General features: G+C 47.5%; 1 protein-coding gene and 1 long non-coding RNA gene across 2 annotated transcripts in view; one reads left to right on the top strand and one right to left on the bottom strand.

The window, feature by feature from the left end:
- LOC138664029 (zinc finger protein 182-like) overlaps positions 1-18,816 on the bottom strand; it is an 82,192-nt gene extending 63,376 nt beyond the window's left edge. Inside the window, exons 1-5 of the mRNA XM_069750436.1 lie at positions 18,751-18,816; positions 8,396-8,545; positions 8,087-8,266; positions 7,881-8,004; positions 7,703-7,797 (exon numbers count right to left, since the gene is read on the bottom strand). Of these exons, the coding sequence (XP_069606537.1) occupies positions 7,703-7,797; positions 7,881-8,004; positions 8,087-8,266; positions 8,396-8,545; positions 18,751-18,777 (576 nt within the window). The 5' untranslated portion in view covers positions 18,778-18,816. The remainder of the gene's footprint in view (positions 1-7,702; positions 7,798-7,880; positions 8,005-8,086; positions 8,267-8,395; positions 8,546-18,750) is intronic.
- Positions 18,817-18,825: 9 nt separating this feature from the next.
- LOC138664037 (uncharacterized) lies at positions 18,826-23,137 on the top strand. Its single transcript, XR_011318280.1, has 2 exons — positions 18,826-18,889; positions 21,948-23,137. It is a non-coding gene; the product is annotated as an uncharacterized lncRNA (long non-coding RNA).
- The last annotated feature ends 332 nt before the right edge of the window (positions 23,138-23,469 follow it).

Raw genomic sequence — 23,469 nt, 5'->3', positions numbered from 1 at the left:
AGACGAGAGAGGCAGAGAAGGCAGCGATTGATGGGCTAAGAGCAGCGGAAGATGAGATGGTAATAATGGGTACTCCTGAAGCTGGGAACAGATTAAAGGCAGCGCAAAGTCACCTGGAGAAAATTTTGTTGGGGAAGGCTGAAAGGAAGCGGGAATTTCTGAAGCTGGCGTACTATCAGGAGGGTGAGACGGTCTGTCACATGCTGTCGCTGGTGGCTTCTGCCCAGAGGAGTACTTCGTTTGTCCATTCTCTAGTTTCTGGGAGTGGTACGAGTGTCTCCAAAAATTCAGAGATTTTGGAGGTGTTTGCAGACTTTTAAGCGGACCTATATTCCTCTCAGGTAGACGAGTTGGCGGGAGACACAGTGGCGTTCCTTGAGGGTGTGGGGCTCACGATGTTGAGTGACGCAGATAGAGAGGGCTTGGAGGCTCCCGTCACAGAGGAGGAACTGGGTCGGGCATTACAATCCATGGCTAATGGGAAGCCACCTGGAGTGGATGGGTTTCCCACTGAGATCTATAAAAATATGGGGGAGGTGCTAATTCCCAGATTAAAGGCGGTCCTAGATGAGGCTAAGAGTAGAGGGTATCTGCCAGCATCCATGAGAGAAGCCATAATAGCGGTGATTCCTAAGGAAAGGAAAGACTTGGGGAAACCTGAGTCGTACCGGCCAATCTCCTTGCTCACTATGGATGTCAAGCTTCTGGCCAAGGTGTTGGCGACGCGGTTGACGAGTGTCATCTCCAACCTGGTGCACCCAGACCAATCTGGCTTTATGCCTGATAGATCCACGGCGGTCAACCTAAGGAGGCTATTTATGAATCTGCAGCTTAGGTCTGATAACTGTGGCCAGAGAGTTATTGCATCCTTAGATGCCCATAAGGCATTCGACAGTGTGGAATGGGGATATCTCTGGCAGGTGTTGCAGTGTATGGGGTTTGGCTCACAGTTTGTGTCCAGGATTCAGCTGCTGTACTCGCAGCCGGTGGCTAGAGTCAGGATGAATGGGGAGTTATCGCGGACTATACAATTAGCTATAAAGATGAGACAGGGGTGTCCGCTCTCTCCTCTTTTGTTTGCTCTGGCCGTGGAGCCATTGGCTGCTAAACTTCGACAGTCTGACGAGGTGTCTGGGTTTAAATATGGGGTAATTGAAGAGAAGGTGGCGCTGTACGCGGACGATATTCTACTGTTTCTGGCTGACCCGGTCGCTTCCTTCGGGGGGCCATTGGGCTTATTGAAAGATTTGGCTCATTGTCGGGGCTGACGATTAATTGGAGTAAGTCGATTCTGTTTAGAGTTGATGACGTGGGGAGGATGGGAGTGAGCTTCCTGAGGATGGGCGACTTAAGGTGGTAAGTCAATTTAAATACTTGGGATATGGGTATCTATGCCGGTTACGGATTACATACATAGGAATCCGACTCCGATCTTAGGCGTTCTTAAGGCAAAAGTGGATGCCTGCATTAAGTTGCATTTATCTGCGGTGGGCAGGGTGAATCTCATCAAAATGATTTTGATGCCGAAAATTCTATATGTTCTTCATAACACGCCAGTTTGGATACCGCGAGGGAAATTTAGGCAGATTAATTCCCTGTTCAGGAATTTTTTTATGAGGGAGACATCATCAACATATCAGACTGGAGAAGCTTCAGCGACTCAAGGAAAATGGGGGCTTGGCACTGCCAATCCTGAAGTATATTTTCTTGCAGCCCAGAGTCAGCATTTAAAGGGCTGGGTGCGTGAGGGGTCGTCCAGTGCGGTACAGCAACTGATGGAAAAGGTGACAAAAAGAAGGCCAGTAATACAGTGTCTGGAGGATGGATCCCTGGGGGCTTTGGGGAAATTGTATCCAACTATATTATTGATATGTAAGCTGTGGGGTAAACAAACATATACGTGGGATTACGGGGCTGACCATATTCTCCCCGGCATAATAATAATTTACCGGAGTTTGTGGCACTGGGGGTGTTACCAGAATGGCAGGCCAAGGGGATTCACTACGTGTATCAGATAATTGAGAAGAGGGAGTTGAAATCCTTTTCCCAATTGCAAGTGGAGTTCGGTATCGGGCCTGCGGGGGAATATCAGTATTTGCGGATGAGACACGCATTTGGAGCTCAGAATAGGGATGGAGGCATCAGAATTCAAAGGGATATAGTGTTGGAGTATGTGTGTGGTGAAAGGACTACTGGGGGGGTTATTTCCACTCTTTATAAAGACTTGCTGCATACTTACTGTAGTGAAACCTCCACCAGGCGAGCTGGTGAGGGAAGAGAGGATAAACACTAAGCGAAGTAACACAGTTCAGGCACAGGTGTCACAGGTAATGAGAGAAGTCAGACATGCCAAAATCATACACAGAGATATCAGAACTATACACAGGGGCAGTCAGGAGAATAGTCAGGGACACGCAAGAAATCAGAGCCTACCGGGAACGTGGTAACCAAAACGTGAGACGTAAGACAAAGTCGGGGTACAAGCCAAAGTCAGAACCAGGAGGGTAACGTGGTATCAGAGACAGAAAACAAGAGCCGAAGTCCAGGGAACAGATCAAGTCATACACGGGTACGGGCAGTCAGAGACACAAGGATCACCAAAATCAGGATACAGGTCAGGGGTTCAAGCTGGGAAACATGAACTATCACTAACAGCGGTAGGCAGGCTGTGAGGGCCTGAAATAGCCCAGCTAGCTCAAGAACGAGGCTGAGGAGATTAACCCCTGCATGACCAGTCTCAAAAGAGGAAAGATAAAAATAAACTCCGGACTGGACCATGACACTTACCTTTTGGGGTTTCCGATAACGGCGAGAGCTGAGTAGGAGACGGATTTGGGCCCAATAAGAGAATGAAACTTGGGAGTCGGTGCTGGAGTGGGTTCCACGGCTGTCGCTGAGCGAACCGTATAGGCTGTCACAGCTTTATGTAATACACAGAGTATATAGGAGGTGTTATATAAGGCAGGACTGCGTGCTGATTCTGAGTGCCCGAGGTGTAAGTCTACAAATGCTGGTATATTTCATATGATGTGGACGTGTCCGAGACTGGCTGCATTTTGGTTGGTGGTTTTGAGTCGTGTGGAAGGAGCGTACAGATGCACGGTGCCAAGGGACCCAATGGTGTGCTTGCTGGGATACATGGATGAGATTGGAGTGGATAACAACCTGAAGACAGCTATTGCCAGATTGTTGTATATGGCCCGAAAGGTAATAGCGCGAAATTGGATTAAGTATGAACCGCCTCCAAGAAGAGAATTCCTCCAATATGTGAAGCAGGGCCTGATATTGGAAAAGGGGTTTTATAAGAAAAGAAAATAGAAACGTTTGATAAATTGTGGTCTTCGTGGCTTGCCATGGGATAGGTTCGCTATAGAGAATGGGTGAGTCACGGTCCTGAATTGGTGAAAACAAAACATGAGGCCTGCAGTCCTAAATGAGATGATAGTCATTCTATAGTTTTGATGGTCGAGCTATTAAAAGAGGTTGGCTGTCTTATAGGGAGGGGGCGGGATAAGTTGGGAATGGGGGGGTTTGTTTTGGGGGAAAACTTTGTATTGAAAACAAGAATGTAACATGCATATTGTAATGTTGTTCTTAATAAAAATTTATTTGAGTAAAAAAAAAAAAAAAGAGATATTAATAAAGGAATCTGTGTCATTTTTTCAATTAAAGGATTTTATTCTTGCTGTGTCTTTATTTATATACTGTACTGTATAGGATTAGTAATGGATAGGTGTCTTATAGACACTTCTCCATTACTAAGCCATGGGCTTGATGTCACCTGACAATATAAAGGTGACATCAACCCTACAAATATTAACCCCAATTGCCACCGCTACAGGGCAAGTGGGAAGACTCGGGCAAAGCACCAGAATTGGCGCACCTAATAGATGCGCCTTTTCTGGGCAGCTGTGGCCTGCTGTTTTTAGGCTGGCTGGAGGGGGGCCAAAAGCAATGACCACTTACCAGTATGAGAATACCAGACCCCAGCTGTGAGCTTTAGCGAGGTAGGTTGCCAAAAATGCGGGGGGAACCCCATGCAATTTTTTTACAATTATTTATTAAAGTATTTAAAAACAAACATAGCATGGGGACCCCAGTGTGGTTATGGCCGCTTACTAAAGACTATAGGCCAAATGGACGTGGAGCGGAGTCCACAGCTCTAAGGGTATGTGTCCACTTTCAGGATGGCCGGCGGTATCGCCGGAGCGGCTTAGCCGCTCTGCGGTAAGCCCCGCCCCCTTTCTAGGACGCGATGATGCCGGATGTGTTCACAGCACACATCCGGCATCATCGCTCCCCACCATAGGGCCCTGTGCTATATCTTGCGGCGACGCAGCGTCGCCGCAAGATATACGGACATGCTGCGATCTGAAAAGACGCGCAGCATGTCCGGAGTCGCAGGGTCGCCGCGTGCGTGTTACCACGCATAGTGGAGACGGGATTTCATTAAATCCCCTCCACTATGCTGTAACATCTGGACGCTGCGTGTCTGACGCTGCAGCTCTATGCAGCGTCAGACACGCAGCGTTTCCTGATCGTGGAAACAGACCCTAAGGGTGTGTGCACACGTCAGGATTTCTTGCAGAAATTTCCTGAAGAAAACCGGAAATTTTCTGCAAGAAATCCGCATGCTTCTTTTCGCGTTTTTTTTTTAAGCATTTTGCAAGCGTAATTAGCTTGCAGAATGCTAAAGTTTTCCAAGCGATCTGTAGCATCGCTTGGAAAACTGATTGACAACCGCACATGATCTGCTTACTTCCCGCATGGTGGGCACAGCCCCATGCGGGAAGTAAGCAGATCAATGCATTCCTAGGTGTGCGGAATCCCGCGATTCCGCAAGTTAATGAACATGTTGCTTTTTTTCTGCAATGCGATTTTTTTCGTGGAAAAAAATGCAACATTTGCGCAAGATATACGGAATACACTGTAAATAATGGGAGGCATATGTAAGCAATTTTTTCTTCTTTTTTTCTCGTTTTTATCGCGAAGAAACGTGAAAAAAAACGCAAAAAATCCTGAACGTGTGCACCTACCCTAAGACATAAAGACTTTTCCAGCACGGAGCACACGTGACATCATTATCATTGTACTTTAATAGTTAATTTGCTTGATGTGTTTTATTAGTGATTTTATTGCTGTTTTATTAGTGGTTTTCTTGCTCATCTGTTCATGCTCAGGAATCAATGTCTCTATTCAGTGGCAGTCAGCAGAGGAAGACGAGCAGGCTAGAGTTTATGTGAACCTAAGGGTACCGTCATACTAAAACGACGCTGCAGCGATACGACAACGATGTCGATCGCTGCAGCGTCGCTGTTTGGTCGCTGGAGAGCTGTCACACAGAGAGCTCTCCAGCGACCAATGATCCCGAAGTCCCCGGTAACCGGGGTAAACATCGGGTTACTAAGCGCAGGGCCGCGCTTAGTAACCTGATGTTTACCTTGGTTACCAGCGTAAATGTAAAAAAAACCAAACACTACATACTTACATTCCTGTCGCGTCCCTCGGCGCTGTGCTTCTCTGCACTGACAGTGAGCGCCGGACAGCCGGAAAGCAGAGCGCTGTACTTTACGGCTGGCCGGCGCTCACCAGTCAGTGCGGGAAGCTGAAGGCGAGGGACATGACCAGACACCGGGAAGGTAAGTATGTAGTGTTTTTTTTTTTTTTACATTTACACTGGTAACCAGGGTAAATATCGGGTTACTAAGCGCAGCCCTGCGCTTAGTAACCCGATGTTTACCCTGGTTACCATTGAAGACATCGCTGAATCGGCGTCACACACGCCGATTCAGCGATGTCAGCGGGAGATCCAGCGACGAAATAAAGTTTCAAACGATCTGCTACGACGTAAGATTCTCAGCGGGGTCCCTGATCGCAGTAGCGTGTCAGACACAGCGAGATCGTAAGGATATCGCTGGAACGTCACGGATCGTGCCGTCCTAGCGACCAAAGTGCCACTGTGTGACGGTACCCTAAGGACAGACTCTCAATCTCATTTACACCTACACAAAGATGCCCTCTCGACCAACAGAGGGCATACCTCTAGGTCCAAGTACAAAAACCAAAAAAGATGCGTGCTGGGTAATGTAACACAAGGAATATAAGTATAATACAAAATCATATAAAAAATGTTCCAAACCAGAGCAGTTAGAGGTATCAAAAAGTAATCGTTTTATTATCAATTATATAAATATACATACATGGGACAACAAAAGGTGAATGGAGAAAAGACAGCTACAAAAATCAGTAAAAGATGGAAAAAATACTGATAAAGACACATAAAAAAATCCAAAAGACACTCCTGTTGCGTATGCACTCAAAGGCAGATGCTCAGTGGACTGATGTGGGCACAAACATCCAAGAAAAAATATATATACCAAGCATCTCAATAGAGATACATTATGCCCACATTACCAGATAAATCGCGTGTACACAGGTCTTGCCTATATAAGCAGAAGCCCTGTGACTGTTGCATAAAGAGCATAAATCAGTAAAATAAATATATCACTCAAATGACTACCACAATAATGTTCAGGTGCTATATAATATCATAGGAATACCTTGTGTCATATTGAGGATCAGAAATTGAACTGCCCAGGTGCTGCAGCAGGAGAGGAGAGCCTCGACGCGCGTTTCGCCGTCGGTGGCTTCGTCAGGAGGTTTTTTTTTCTCAATCTCATTTGTATCAAGGTCTTGCTCCCCATTGTACTCCCAAACCTGGCCCATTGTGTGGGTGGGGAGAGTAGACTCAGGGGAGCCGTCACCACGGGAGGTCTCACATACAGTCCCTGCTGATGGAATATGCCTTGTTCTGTGAGCTAAAGGAAAATGTTTAAGGGGCGGGAGAAAAAGACATAGGGTTGAATCAGGCAGTTGTCTGAGGGATTTCGATGGAAGAGGATCCAAGCTGGAATGGATGGATGATCTATGAAGCTTTGGAGATTGTTGGCTGGAGGGGTATCCATGAGCTATGGTCTGGATATCCATTGTCTGGAGGAACATAGGCTGTGACTGCACACTATACCAACTGAAGACATTGTATGTTGGCAATCTACCTGGATTTTTTAAACAGCCATGGATGTATGGAATAAAAAAATTAGTTGCATCGTTAACCTGCCTAGGTGATTTTTATAACCCAGAACCTCAGATCTTCACACCATCTATTCTTGGTAATCAGCCTTGCTGAAGCTGACAGCTGAGGGTTGCAGCCCCCAGCTGTGAGTTTTGCCTGGTTGATTCAAGAAAATAGGGGGGGAACCTACACCGGGTTTTTCATTAATTTATTTAATTATATCACAAGTGGCGGCTGAGGAATACCCCGATGATCCGCTCCTGCTGTCACTGTTATTAGCGGCAGCAAGTTACAGATGATGGGAGTAGAAGTCTCAAAAGCCCCCACCTGCTGTCATCGTTCAGACTTAATTATAACTCATCATTCTCTTCTGCTCCTGACGATCGCCGGCAGAGCAGGGGAGAACGATGAGAGCCGTCTTCAGCACCCGAGACAGGGGAACAGCGCTTACAGTAGCGCTTCTTCCCCGGTGGCAGTCTGTGTGGTACTGAGGCGGTACACGGTTGCCACACGTGTGCCGCAAGTATTACAGACACAGATATCTCCGGTATTGGTTTTTCCGTGATCGGAAATAAACGGAAGTGTGAAATTGGCCTAAGGGAGATCTCATGACACCTTCTCTCCATCTACCTGATCCTGAGGAACATTGGGATCTTCTTGGTTACAGTCCTGTGGAAGAAGAGGACGGGGACATCTCTCTGGTGTGGTCCTCTTACTGGATAGATCTGGAGGAAACACATACAGGGAGTGAATTCATTCTTTACATACAGATAATTATAGGCCGTGTGTATTTAGTCCGGTCTATTACCTGGAGATGTGAGGGGCTGGGGAACCTCCATTATGACGTTCTTGTACAGATCTCTGTGTCCTTCTAAATACTCCCACTCCTCCATGGTGAAATAGACAGCGACATCCTGACATCTTATAGGAACCTGACACATACAATGATACCGTCATCCCCCGATCCCTCCATAGCGTTACTGTATAATGTCCCAGCATTCCCAGCAGTGTCACCTCTCCAGTCAGCAGCTCAATCATCTTGTAGATGAGTTCTAGAATCTTCTGGTCATTGATGTCCTCATGGATCAGGGGGTGAGGTGGAGGCCCCGTGATTGGGCTCAGGGGTCTTCCCCATCCCTCAGACACAGGGTCCTGACAGCGATCACTAGAGGTCTTCTTCACCACTGTGTAATCCTGGTAATGGAGAGACACACTAGTAAATCTCACTACAGACATTTCCAGAGTCCTCACCTCTCCAGTTCTGTCCATCTGTTATTCCCATAGATGAGAATGATGTAATGTGACGTCATCAGAATCTCTCACCTCTCCAGTAAGCCGGAAGAGGATCTCTAGGGTGAGGTGCAATATACTCTCCACCATCTTGTCTCTGTCCATATCCATCTTTGATGGGTAAATCAGGAAAATTTTCTTTTGTAGAAGATCTTCACTGAGAGGATCCGATATTGTAGAGACCTGAATGAGAAGATGAGCCGATGTAACATCATAAGAATCCTGTGTAATAATACAATTACTGGAGATAATAAGGGAAACATATGAGGAGATTTATTATTTTACAGTATTTAGTTTCCTTCTTTACATCTACTAATAAATCCTATATATTTAGGCCACAGACAACAAGCAGTTTCCTCCTCGGAGTCGGCAGCTGAATAAGTTTCTCATAGACTCATCTTCCATAACGCTAATTCTCATTTACCGACCCTGGAATCGGCATTAGCAATACTGCAGGAGATATTCATTACACGCGACATGAGAAATAACTACTTCATGATGAGGACGACATCTTCATCTTCTACTACGGCTCTAGATTTGGCCAGAGTCGGTCACTGACTCCATCACCACCGGCCGTCTATATGAAGGTTTCCCATTTTCCCCGCACTGTAATCTTCTATCACGTTAGAGCTCAGCTCTGATTCACACACAGAAGTTTGTTTATAGCCTAGGAAGGTGGTAATACCCATGGAGCTTTCCAGGCTATTATTATCAGCTCACAACTGTATACTTCGCCTTTAGTGGCTATTAAAATGGGGGACCCCCCAAAAAAGTGATGTAGGGTCCCCCTATAATTAATAACCAGCAAAGGTTATGCAGACATTTGCGAGTTGATATTAATAGCCTATGAAGGGGCCATGGATACGGTGGCCACAGGCTTAAAAAAAATCAGCTCTCAGCCACCCAGAAAAGGCACATCTCTAAGATGCTCCAATTCTGGCACTTAGCCTCTCTCTTCCCACTTGACCTTTAGTGGATATCGCTGAAATTGTGATGATGGGAAGGAGAGGGTGACCAATACCACACCCCACTGAGCCCTGTCAATTCATAGTCATCATAGCAACCGAGTGAGCTATTATTGATGATACACTCCTGCCTATCCAACTATCGTATTGTAAATATCTCATAGATCCTGGGTTCATTAGTATTTGCACCAAAAATGAGGCTAAGTGAGCATTTATTAATTGTCGGTGGTCTGAGGTAGTCAGTGAGGTGGATGGTACCATATTGTGCATGTGGGGGGCAGTACTGTGGGAACATTAAAAAGTGGGGGACGGCAGTACTGTGGGGACATTATAGTGTGTCTGAGGGGGATGCCAGTCCTCTGGAAACATTTTCCTGTGTCTGTGGGAAGCCACTATTGTAGGAACAAAATACTGTGTGTGCTGGGATGATGGTACTGTGGGAACTTAATACTGAGTGGGGGGTATAGCGGTACAGTGAGAACTTTATACTGTGTGCGGTGGGGGTATGGCCTTACTATGAGAAGATTATACTGTATGTGGTGGGATGGAGGTACTGTAGGAACATTACATTGTGTGTGGGGTTATGGCGGTACTATGAGAGGATTATACTGTGTGGGGGGATGGAGGTACTGTAGGAACATTACATTGTGTGTGGGGGTATGGTGGTACTATGAGAAGATTATACTGTATGTGGTGGGATGGAGGTACTATGAGAAGATTATACTGTGTGTGGTGGGATGAGGTACTGTAGGAACATTATACTGTGTGTGGGGGTATGGCGGTACTGTGAGAACATTATACTGTGTGTGGGGGTATGGTGGTACTGTGAGAAAATTATACTGTGTGTGGTGGGATGGAGGTACTATGAGAAGATTATACTGTATATGGGTGGGATGGAGGTACTGTAGGAACATTATACTGTGTGTGTGGGGGTATGGCGTTACTATGAGAAGATTATACTGTGTGTGGGGGTATGGAGGTAGTCAGTGAGGTGGATGGTACCATATTGTGCATGTGGGGGGCAGTACTGTGGGAACATTAAAAAGTGGGGGACGGCAGTACTGTGGGGACATTATAGTGTGTCTGAGGGGGATGCCAGTCCTCTGGAAACATTTTCCTGTGTCTGTGGGAAGCCACTATTGTAGGAACAAAATACTGTGTGTGCTGGGATGATGGTACTGTGGGAACTTAATACTGAGTGGGGGGTATAGCGGTACAGTGAGAACTTTATACTGTGTGCGGTGGGGGTATGGCCTTACTATGAGAAGATTATACTGTATGTGGTGGGATGGAGGTACTGTAGGAACATTACATTGTGTGTGGGGTTATGGCGGTACTATGAGAGGATTATACTGTGTGGGGGGATGGAGGTACTGTAGGAACATTACATTGTGTGTGGGGGTATGGTGGTACTATGAGAAGATTATACTGTATGTGGTGGGATGGAGGTACTATGAGAAGATTATACTGTGTGTGGTGGGATGAGGTACTGTAGGAACATTATACTGTGTGTGGGGGTATGGCGGTACTGTGAGAACATTATACTGTGTGTGGGGGTATGGTGGTACTGTGAGAAAATTATACTGTGTGTGGTGGGATGGAGGTACTATGAGAAGATTATACTGTATATGGGTGGGATGGAGGTACTGTAGGAACATTATACTGTGTGTGTGGGGGTATGGCGTTACTATGAGAAGATTATACTGTGTGTGGGGGTATGGAGGTACCGTAAGAACATTATACTGTGTGTGGTGGGATGGAGGTACTGTAGGAACATTATACTGTGTGTGGTAGGATGGTGGTACTATGAGAGGATTATACTGTATGTGGGTGGGATGGGTGGGCGGTACTGTGAGAAAATTATACTGTGTGTGGTGGGATGGAGGTACTATGAGAAGATTATACTGTATATGGGTGGTATGGAGGTACTGTAGGAACATTATACTGTGTGTGTGGGGGTATGGCGTTACTATGAGAAGATTATACTGTGTGTGGGGGTATGGAGGTACTGTAAGAACATTATACTGTGTGTGGTGGGATGGAGGTACTATGAGAATATTATACTGTGTGGGGGGGTATGGCGGTACTATGAAAACATTATACTGTGTGTCTAAAAGTGAGGTATCGCGCTAGAACAGCTACAACAGACTATAAATGTGGGTTTTTTTCTTCCTGAGAACTGTAGTGTGCCCACAAACGACTAATACTGAAACTACCAATGCTGGTATCAATCGTGTATAGAAGTAGTAATAAACACTTAGGGTATGTGCACACGTCAGGATTTTTAGCGTTTTTTTGCGGAATTTTGCTATAAAAACGCTATAAATCCGCATAAAAAATGCTAAAATGATGCATCCTAGCATTTAGAATGCATTCCGCTTTTTTTGTGCAGATGTATGCGTTTTTTTCCGCAAAAAAAACGCATACCGCAAAAAATCCGGACATGCTCTATCTTTTTGCGGATTTTTTGCGGATTTCTAAGCAAAAAGGACATTCTGGAAAAAAAAAAAAAAAAAAATCAGCAAAAAATCCGCGCAAATTCCGCGAGAAATCCACGCCAAAAAAAAACGCGAATTTCTGGCAGAATTCTCAGGATTTTGTCAGGAAAAAATCCTGACGTGTGCACATACCCTTACTCTTTGCCTAGGTCATGGAAAATAATACCAGTTGGTATAAAGACCTGCGGGTGCGGTTGCCGGGGGTTCCGAATAACCAGGCGGCAGGAGTAATTAGAGTAGTTGGAGTAGTTGGAGGACGCGCAGAGCCAGAAGCGCCCCAGCCGGTGGCGTCCCTGGATGCGCGGCTGAAAAAAATGGCCGACAGTGCTCTGCAGCGTGTGACGTCACGAGGCTACGGAGCCCTGCTAGGGCAAAAAGCTAACCAACGCGTTTCGAGGGACTCTGTCCCTCTTCGTCAGGGTTACCGGCCCTTCCCTGCCGATTGCCATATATAGCCGTTCAAAGTAGTTATCCTGTTAACCCACGGTGTAATGGACCAAGAAAGGCTGTGACCGCATACCAATTAGTCTTAGTGCTCATTTGTATACCGGATCATATCAGCCATATACTGCATGTAATTGCTGACACCAATAGCCTATTTGAGCCAGGAACATTGGTTTTAATGCTAATTTGTGTGCGATCTGACTTGCCATGTCATTATATAGTGTTATTATCGCCAATACAATTATGCACTAGTTCTGCAATAGAAAAGAGGGATGAGTGTGGGAGCGCTCTAGAGATGTAGGGAAATGCTGCAGAAAGAACGAGGGTGCCAAAAGAAATAAAAGTATTTAAAAATTGGAACTATAATTCCTTTACTAGTATTAGTAATTAAAATTAGTATTTAGAACTGAAAGTGGGTATTAGAATACGCTACTGGGAATAAAATTATTTACACATGCAATGAACCGAATGGGCAACTAAAACTTTTATTAATAAGTAAAAAATGAAAAATAGACGTGAAAAAAAGGCATGAAAAAAATGACATATATATAAAAATGAAATATAAATATAAATGGAAATAGAAATAGAGTTAAAATGTGCTCATACATTTATGACCAAGTATATATGAATGCACTCATCGGTCTATTGAGCATGCTAGTCGCTAAATAAATAATGGCTAATGATAAAAGCAATTTTAATAGTAGGCTGCTTTAAATACGCCCTTCCAGGCTTAAAATCTTTTTTTACGTATATTTTTATTTTTATTTTTATTTTTGTCTCTTTACCTACATAGAACCAAAACAGTTTTTTGGGGTTTTGTTTAAAATAAAAAACTCCCCCAAGAATCACCCCACTACTCCAAATTAAAATGCATATAACTCCAACTCATAGTTAAAGGTACCGTCACATTTAGCGATGCTGCAGCGATCTAGACAACGATGCCGATCGCTGCAGCGTCGCTGTGTGGTCGCTGGAGAGCTGTCACACAGACAGCTCTCCAGCGACCAACGATGCCGGTCCCCGGGTAACCAGGGTAAACATCGGGTTACTAAGCGCAGGGCCGCGCTTAGTAACCCGATGTTTACCCTGGTTACCAGTGCTAATGTAAAAAAAAAAAAAAAAAACACTACATATTTACATTCCGGTGTCTGTCCCCCGGCGCTGTGCTTTCCTGCACTGACTGTGAGCGCCGGCCGGCCGTAAAAAAAAAAGCGGTGACGTCATCGCTGTAATCTGCTTTACGGCTGGCCGGCGCTGACAGTGCAGGGAAGCAGAACGCCGAGGGACACGACAGACACCGGAATGTAAGTATGTAGTGTGTGTTTTTTTTAACATTTACACTGGTAACCAGGGTAAACATCGGGTTACTAAGCGCGGCCCTGCGCTTAGTAACCTGATGTTTACCCTGGTTACCAGTGAAGACATCGCTGAATCGGCGTCACACACGCCGATCATTGCTGCGTGTCAAACTCCAGATCCAGATCATTGCTGCGTGTCAAACTCAACGATATCGCTAGCCAGGATGCTGCAACGTCACGGATCGCTAGCGATATCGTTCAGTGTGAAGGTACCTTAAGGCCCATAGGGGCCAAACTATTTAGAGTGAAAATCCATTGGGATTCGACCCTGGATATTTTCTTAAGGTAGTCTCCCCTCTTTTGTTTTGAGGAACGATCTGTATACCACAAAAATGGACATCCCTCAAGGACTGATTATGTTTGTCCTTAAAATGATGTGAAAAGGGGTGTGCTAAAAATCCTTTTTGTATATTTTTAAAATTCTCCTTAATCCGCTCCATTAGGCGTCATTTGGTGCGGCCTACATATAATTTCCTACACGGCACTGAATGAGATAAATAACCCCTGTAGAAAAACAGGATATATTTTCTTTGATTCGAAACTCCTTAGTGCCATCTGAGTCAAAGAATGTGACTTGATGAATTTTTTTAAAAGAAGTATGTAAACATCCAAAACAACCTCCGCACGGTAAAAAGCCCACATTCGAATGGTTAGATGTTTGAAAACACTTTTTGTTGATTGCCGTAGTAGGGGCTATAAGGTTGCCAAGTGTTTGAGCTCTTCTATATATGAACCTAGGGTGGATGGGAAGAAGCTCACCTATCACTTTATCTTTCTGTAAAACAGGCCAGTGTTTGCGAATGATGCGAGCAAATTTATTATATCCCGCATGGAACTGTGTCACAAATGGCAAAGTGTAAACCTGTTCCGATAGGTTGCTGTTTCAGGAGTCCTTCTTAGCTGTTTGCTTAAATAAAGAACCCCTATCCGTTTGGGCCAGCTCATATTGTGTTTTCTCTAGCAGTGGCCTGGGGTACCCCTTTTACAGAAATTTCTTGGTTAAAAAGTTGGCTTCCATGTTATAGTTCTCAATCGTTGAGCAATTGGGCCTAATCCTAGTAAATTGCACTTTCGGTATATTTGTAAGCCAACCCGGAAGGCGGCAGCTGGTGAGGTGTATAAAACTATTAGAATCAACCGCCTTCCGGTGGCATTTAGTGCGCAATTGGTCGTTCTCCACATAGATAGTGAGATCTAAGAAATTTACCTTAACAGGACTTGTGTGGGATGTAAATTCCAGGCCATAGGAACTGTTGTTAAGCCCCAAAAGAAAGGTGCTAAGCTCAACTTGGGAGCCTTCCCATATAAACAAAATGTTGTCAATAAAACGACGCCACATAACCAGACCAGGATGTAATTTACCCGCATTATATATGTGAGACTCCACCCATTTGGCAACAAAAACATTAGGGGCAAAACGCATGCATATGGCGGTGCCCCATTTTTGGAGGTAATATTAGCCTTCATATATAAAATAATTGTGTTGCAAAATGAACTTGATACAGTCCACAATAAAGTGAGTCTGTTCACTTGTGTATATGTCAAGGGCCATAAGAAAGTATTCGGCCACTTGGCAACCTTTGTCCTGATCGATGACCGTGTACAACGACCTAATGTCCAATGTACCTATTATATAATCTTTTTCCCCACTTGATAGTGTCTAAAATCTGTAAGGTGTGACCCGTGTCCTTTAAATATGATGGTATCATTGTCATGCATTTCTATAAGTGTACATCGACATATCGGGACAGGTTGGACGTTAAGCTGTTAATGCCCGATATTATGGGTCTACCAGGAGGACGAGTCATGCTCTTGTGGAGCTTAGGAATATGGTAGAATACTTGGATTCTTATTCATTATAAACTTAAATTCCTTCGTATACAAAATACCCATGGATTTCCCTTTTTGCGCTAAGACATTAAGTTTACTAATGTAATGTGAGGTGGGATCACCCGTCAATTGCTTATAAGTCACTTGGTTTTGCAGAAGTCGAACCGATTCCTCATGGTGCATGGATCGGTCGAGAACCACAATGCCACCCCCTTTGTCCGCAGGCCGTACAATAATATCCTGATTGGCCTGGAGGTCTTTATTTGCCTTCTTCTCCTGACACCTGCTGGTGTAACTTTCACATTTGCACTTTATTATTATTTTATTCAGAGTATTGTGTTTACAGTGGACATGTTGACACACAATTGTGAATCTTTGTACTCTCTTGCACCTTACTATTTTATATGCAAAAAAATGTTTATGGATGTTTATCATACGCACTATATATAACACTTTGGTTTTGTAATTCTGCACTGCATATTTTTTGTTGTGACACTTTTTTTGATATTTTTGCCTAGTTGCACCCTGAGATATTTCCACATCTATTTTACATATTCATTTGTAGTGCGCCCCCTTTTTCTTGTACCATACAGATATGCATTGTATTTATCATTTTATGTAATTTTTTGATTCTATATTATTTTTAACCTGGTATACCAATAAAAAAAATAAATGTATACTTTCTATACTTTGGACTTTAAGTCGGCTTTTGTTCTTGTGTTTCTATGTGCGTGTGTGTTGGGGTATAGCGGTACTATAGGAACATTATACTGTGTGTGGGGGTATGGCGGTACTATGAGAACATTATACTGTGTGGGGGGTATGGCGGTAGTATGAGAACATTATACTGTGTGGGGGTATGGCGGTACTGTGAGAACATTATACTATGTGTGGTGGTATGGCGGTACTATGAGAAGATTATACTGTGTGTGGGGGTATGGTGGTACTATGAGAACATAATACTTTGTGTAGGGGTATGGCGGTACTATGAGAAGATTATACTGTGAGGGGGTATGGTGGTCCTATGAGAACATTATACTGTGTGTGGGAGTATGGCGGTACTATGAGAAGATTATACTGTGTGTGGGGGTATGGTGGTACTATGAGCACATTATACTGTGTGTGGGCGTATGGCGGTACTATGAGAACATTATACTGTGTGTGGGGGTATGGCGGTACTATGAGCACATTATACTGTGTGTGGTGGGATGGAGGTACTATGAGAACATTATACTATGTGTGAGGGTATGGCGGTACTATGAGCACATTATACTGTGTGTGGGCGTATGGCGGTACTATGACAACATTATACTGTGTGTGGGGGTATGGCGGTACTATGAGAACATTATACTGTGTGTGGGGGTATGGCGGTACTATGAGCACATTATACTGTGTGTGGTGGGATGGAGGTGCTGTAGGAACATTATACTGTGTGGGGGTATGGCGGTACTATGAGAACATTATACTGTGTGTGGGGATATGGCGGTACTATGAGAACATTATACTGTGTGTGGGGGTATGACGGTACTATGAGAACATTACTGTGGGGGGGTATGGCGGTACTGTAGGAACATTATACTGTGTGTGGGGGTATGGTGGTACTGTAGGAACATTATACTGTGTGTGGGGGTATGGCGGTACTATGAGAACATTATACTGTGTGTGGGGGTATGGCGGTACTGTGAGAACATTATACTGTGTGTGGGGGGTATGGCGGTACTGTAGGAACATTATACTGTGTGTGGGGGTATGACGGTACTATGAGAACATTATACTGTGTGAGGGGGTATGGCGGTACTATGAGAACATTATACTGTGTGTGGGGGTATGGCGGTACTATGAGCACATTATACTGTGTGTGGGGGGTATGGCGGTACTGTAGGAACATTATACTGTGTGGGGGTATGGCGGTACTATGAGAACATTATACTGTGTGTGGGGGTATGGCAGTACTATGAGAACATTATACTGTGTGTGGGGGTATGACGGTACTATGAGAACATTATACTGTGGGGGGTATGGCGGTACTGTAGGAACATTATACTGTGTGTGGGGGTATGGCAGTAATGTAGGAACATTATACTGTGTGTGGGGTATGGCGGTACTATGAGCACATTATACTGTGTGTGGGGGTATGGCGGTACTATGAGCACATTATACTGTGTGTGGTGGGATGGAGGTACTGTAGGAACATTATACTGTGTGAGGGTATGGCGGTACTATGAGAACATTATACTGTGTGTGGGGGTATGGCGGTACTATGAGCACATTATACTGTGTGTGGTGGGATGGAGGTACTGTAGGAACATTATACTGTGTGAGGGTATGGCGGTACTATGAGAACATTATACTGTGTGTGGGGGTATGATGGTACTATGAGAACATTATACTGTGGGGGGGTATGGCGGTACTGTAGGAACATTATACTGTGTGTGGGGGTATGGTGGTACTGTAGGAACATTATACTGTGTGTGGGGGTATGGCGGTACTATGAGAACATTATACTGTGTGTGGGGGTATAGCGGTACTGTGAGAACATTATACTGTGTGAGGGGGTATGGCGGTACTATGAGAACATTATACTGTGTGTGGGGGTATGGCGGTACTATGAGCACATTATACTGTGTGTGGGGGTATGGCGGTACTATGAGAACATTATACTATGTGGGGGGTATGGCGGTACTATGAGAACATTATACTGTGAAAATACCTTTTTTACGAGAGATGCCAGTACCGTGGGAACATTATACTGTGTGAGCGGCATCATATATATTACATAAGGGTGTAAAAAGGACTGTGCTGCATTTGTACAGACTGCTATCTGCCGTCCAGACGGGACCATGTGACATCAATGGGAAGAGGGAGGGTTTCCGGAGGGAAGAATCTAGAAGGTGCACCTGGTCAGGAGACCTTGATGACGCAGTTACTGATATTATAAAGGCCGGAGCCCCAAAGGCAGAACAGATTTGGCGCCAAGGAAAGGGGTGCGGGGAAGAATCTGAGGTACCAGCTCATGGTAAAGTGCCCGAGGCAGCTGGGTGTGGGGCAGAACCTGCTTACAGGGCATAATGGGGGCATTACACTGTGTGAGGCCAAGAAAGGGGCCCTGTACTAGGAGAACAATCCGCTCCCTCACTTCCTGTCCTCCATAGTTGGCTCGTATGTATCTATTATAGGAAACAGAACAACAACGTTATGATTCTTATAAAGTGGCAACAACAACCCCAAAAGAGTCTCCGTGCAGAAGGGGTTAATGTCCCCCCGCCCAGTAATGGGCAATCTCCAGCACCTACCTCCACCTGCAGAGCCGCACAGCACATATAGGTAAATGCTAGAGTGTATGGGCTCCTTCCAGGTGTGACGTCATTTCCGGGGGCGTGTCCGGGGGCAAAGCAGCATGATTCTAGCTTGTGGACGCCATGGCACATGGAGGTTAGTGGTTTCAGAGTGAAAAAATGCTACTTGCTGCTCTCTATTGGGGGGGAGGCTCTGTGGTGGGCGACCTGCTTGTCTGTGTGGGGGGCACCGCTGCTGCTGTGGGGGACCCCCGTGGTGGGCTTTGTGGGGGGGCACTGCTGCTGTGGGGGACCCCTGTGGTGGGCTTTGTGGGGGGGGGCACTGCGGCTGCTGTGGGGGACCCCTGTGGTGGGCTTTGTGGGGGGGGGCACTGCGGCTGCTGTGGGGGACCCCTGTGGTGGGCTTTGTGGGGGGGGGGTACTGCTGCTGCTGTGGGGGACCCCTGTGGTGGGCTTTGTGGGGGGGGCACCGCTGCTGCTGTGGGGGACCCCCGTGATGGGCTTTGTGGGGGGGGCACCACTGCTGCTGTGGGGGACCCCCGTGATGGGCTTTGTGGGGGGGGGCACCACTGCTGCTGTGGGGGACCCCCGTGGTGGGCTTTGTGGGGGGGGCACCGCTGCTGCTGTGGGGGACCCCCGTGATGGGCTTTGTGGGGGGGCACCGCTGCTGCTGTGGGGGACCCCCGTGGTGGGCTTTGTGGGGGGGAACCGCTGCTGCTGTGGGGGACCCCTGTGATGGGCTTTGTGGGGGGGCACCGCTGCTGTGGGGGACCCCTGTGGTGGGCTTTGTGGGGGGGCACCGCTGCTGCCGGCTGTTGTGGGGGACCCCCGTGGTGGGCTTTGTGGGGGGGCACCGCTGCTGCTGTGGGGGACCCCCGTGGTGGGCTTTGTGGGGGGGGGGGCACCGGTGCTGCTGTGGGGGACCCCCGTGGTGGGCTTTGTGGGCGGCGGCACCGGAGCTGCTGTGGGGGACCCCCGTGGTGGGCTTTGTGGGGGGGCACCGTGGTGGGCTTTGTGGGGGGGGCACCGGTGCTGCTGTGGGGGACCCCCGTGGTGGGCTTTGTGGGGGGGGCACCGGTGCTGCTGTGGGGGACCCCCGTGGTGGGTTTTGTGGGGGGGCACCGCTGCTGCTGTGGGGGACCCCCGTGATGTGCTTTGTGGGGGGCACCGCTGCTGCTGTGGGGGACCCCCGTGGTGGGCTTTGTGGGGGGGGGCACCGCTGCTGCTGTGGGTGACCCCCGTGGTGGGCTTTGTGGGGGGGGGCACCGCTGCTGCTGTGGGTGACCCCCGTGGTGGGCTTTGTGGGGGGGGGCACCGCTGCTGCTGTGGGTGACCCCCGTGGTGGGCTTTGTGGGGGGGGGCACCGCTGCTGCTGTGGGTGACCCCCGTGGTGGGCTTTGTGGGGGGGGGCACCGCTGCTGCTGTGGGTGACCCCCGTGGTGGGCTTTGTGGGGGGGGGCACCGCTGCTGCTGTGGGTGACCCCCGTGGTGGGCTTTGTGGGGGGGGGCACCGCTGCTGCTGTGGGTGACCCCCGTGGTGGGCTTTGTGGGGGGGGGCACCGCTGCTGCTGTGGGTGACCCCCGTGGTGGGCTTTGTGGGGGGGGGCACCGCTGCTGCTGTGGGTGACCCCCGTGGTGGGCTTTGTGGGGGGGGGCACCGCTGCTGCTGTGGGTGACCCCCGTGGTGGGCTTTGTGGGGGGGGGCACCGCTGCTGCTGTGGGTGACCCCCGTGGTGGGCTTTGTGGGGGGGGGCACCGCTGCTGCTGTGGGTGACCCCCGTGGTGGGCTTTGTGGGGGGGGGGAGCACCGCTGCTGCTGTGGGGGACCCCCGTGGTGGGCTTTGTGGGGGGTCACCGCTGCTGCTGTGGGGGACCCCTGTGGTGGGCTTTTTGGGGGGCACCGCTGCTGTCTGCAGTTGTGGGGGACCTCCGTGGTGGGCTTTTGGGGGGGCACCGCTGCTGCCGGCTGTTGTGGGGGACCCCCGTGGTGGGCTGTTGTGGGGGAACCCTGTGGTGGGCTGTTGTGGGGGACCTGCTGCTGCTGGCTATTGTGGGGGGATCCCTGTGGTGGGATTTTGGGGGGCACCTGCTGGCTGTTGGGGGGGCCCCCTGTGGTGGGGTTTGGAGGTGACCTGCTGCTTACAGGGTGGACCCCTTTTAGTGGGGGAGACCTGTGGTGGGGTTTGAGGGTGACATGCTTGTGGTTCGGTTTGGGGGGGGCGTGACCTATCTATTGGGGGGTACCCCTGTGGTGGGATTTGAGGGCTATCTGCTTGTGGGATGTGGGGGGAGACTGCTGCAGGCTATTGGGGGACCCCTGTGGTGGTGACCTGCCTGTGGTGGGACGTGGGGAGGCGACCTGCCTGTGGTGGGACGTGGGGAGGCGACCTGCTGCTTACGGAGGGATCCCTTTTATTGGGGGATGACCTGCTGCTTACTGGGGGATCCCCTCTATTGGGGGACAACCTGCTTATGGGTTGGGTTTGGGGGGGCTGATGAGGGCTTGGGCTGGGTGGAGTGGACGTCCGATAAGGGTTTAGGCTGGGTCGGGGGTGGACGTCCGATAAGGGTTTGTGCTGGGTGGGGGGATCCACGTCCGGTGGGGGGTTGGCCATCCGATGGGGGTTTATTCTTGGGTGGGCGTGGTGTACGATGGGAGTAATGCTTGGAGGAGGGGTGGACGTCCGATGGGGGTTTATGCTTGGAGGAGGGGTGGACGTCCAATGGGGGTTTATGCTGGGGGGTTAAGCTGGGGTGGCATCCGATGGGGGGGGTGTCTGATGGGATTTATGGTTGGGGGCAGGGGGCGTCATATGAGAGATTTACGCTTGTGGGAGGGAATGTCTGGTGGGCTTTTGGTTTATCCTGTGGGGTCCGCTGGTTAATGTGAGGTGGATGTTTCTGACTGGGGGAGCGAGGTTATGCTGTGCGGCCTTCCGGTTGATGTGGGGGGGCTAATGCTTCATTGGGGTACACACAAAAAATGGGTGTATGCTGCTTATGCTATGCAAAAAAAAAAAAAATTAGGTATTTCCTGTAGAGGAGGGTACACCACCGGCACGAAGCTAATCCGTTTTAGCTTAATGTCAGTAGGAGGAAGACATGGGTCTGGACCGCCCAGCCCAGTTTAGGCCTTAGGTTTTGGGGTTTTTTTTTTTTCTATTAACAATTTTTTTTTTTTTCTTTCTTCCCAGATATGGCTTTTGAGGGCGACAGTGGAATTGTCACTCTAATCTCCCACCTAGAATTGTCACTACCGTATCATCTGTGGTCTACGAGGCAAGGCCCTAACACATCAAGGGTGTTTGGGGTTCCCCGGAGGACGGTCCATGCCACGAATCCCCCTACCCTCTCGCCTCTCTGCGTCCAGGTTATTCCATGCCCATCTTAATCATCGGTCTGCGAAAAAGGATTTGTGACCTGGATTTGTGATCTTAAGGACTGGTATATCCTACGAGGCAGTGAGGGGGCTACTTTAAAAAAAAAAAAAAAAACAGGACAAATATGTCCTAGTTTTCCCCTGAGCAATGTGGACGTCTCCTGAGGAAACCTTCCTATTCATGCAGCCTCCACGTTTTCCAGAGGCTCCTGTGACTCTGCTCTTAAAATATCCAGGCTTTGGTCTAGGCCTTCTCTGGTGGCCGGTCCACACCGCCAGCGCCCTGAACAATCATGCATGCCGACTTTCTAGTGCGTTCTACTTTGCGCCTATCAGTTTAAGAGTACTTCGCTTCTGCAACAGAGGACTAAAGTCTGCCTCCCAAGAGATCTGTTCAAATTTGGTTGTTTTGGAAATGTTCTGGCCAAAAAAACGACGGGACAACTCTCCGACCCACCAGGAAAAGACAAGACCTTCCTTTAGGCCAGCTCCCTCCTGGCATCCATGAACCCACCAGCACTGGTCTGCTAGGCCTGGATCTAGCAGACTCTCTTCGACATGATGGGGCATTCCCACCTTGGATGTTTCTCAGGATCGGCTGCCGTGTTCTTCACAATTCAAGGCCGGTATTATGATCTCTGGTCCGGGACACGGAAACCTCAGACACCGGAGGCAGGCCCGGGGGTGGGGGGGCAGAGCCACATACCCTACCAACAGTCCTGCCCGCATGCACCAACAGCATATTACAGTTTAACAATACTTTAGAAATGCATAAAATGAAACAAGGAAAGGCATAAAGTTTTTCAATGCAAAAAAATGCAGTTTTATAAAATTAGAAATATTTCTATATCTAATGTTATAATGATATTTATCCAGTATTTCTATAAGTAAAAGTCCGAGATTTCTGTGAGAAATGGTAATTGTTTACCTCTAAAATCAGTTCTGAATGTAAATAAAACATTGCTCTGATTAACCCCTTAGTGACAGAGCCAATTTGGTACTTAATGACCAGGCCAATTTTTGCAATTCTGACCACTGTCACTTTATGAGGTTATAACTCTGGAACGCTTCAACGGATCCCGCTGATTCTGAGATTGTTTTTTCGTGTCATATTGTACTTCATGTTAGTGGTAACATTTCTTCGATATTACTTGCGATTATTTATGAAAAAAACGGAAATATGGCGAAAATTTTAAAAATTTTGCAATTTTCAAACTTTGTATTTTTTATGCCCTTAAATCAGAGAGATATGTCATGAAAAATAGTTAATAAATAACATTTCCCACATGTCTACTTTACATCAGCACAATTTTGGAAACAAAATTTTTTTTTGTTAG

This window comes from Ranitomeya imitator, chromosome 2 (assembly GCF_032444005.1).
Source record: "Ranitomeya imitator isolate aRanImi1 chromosome 2, aRanImi1.pri, whole genome shotgun sequence".
Lineage (NCBI taxonomy): Eukaryota > Metazoa > Chordata > Amphibia > Anura > Dendrobatidae > Ranitomeya > Ranitomeya imitator.
Note: the sequence above shows the minus strand (reverse complement) of the source record. Positions and strands in the feature narration are given on the sequence as shown.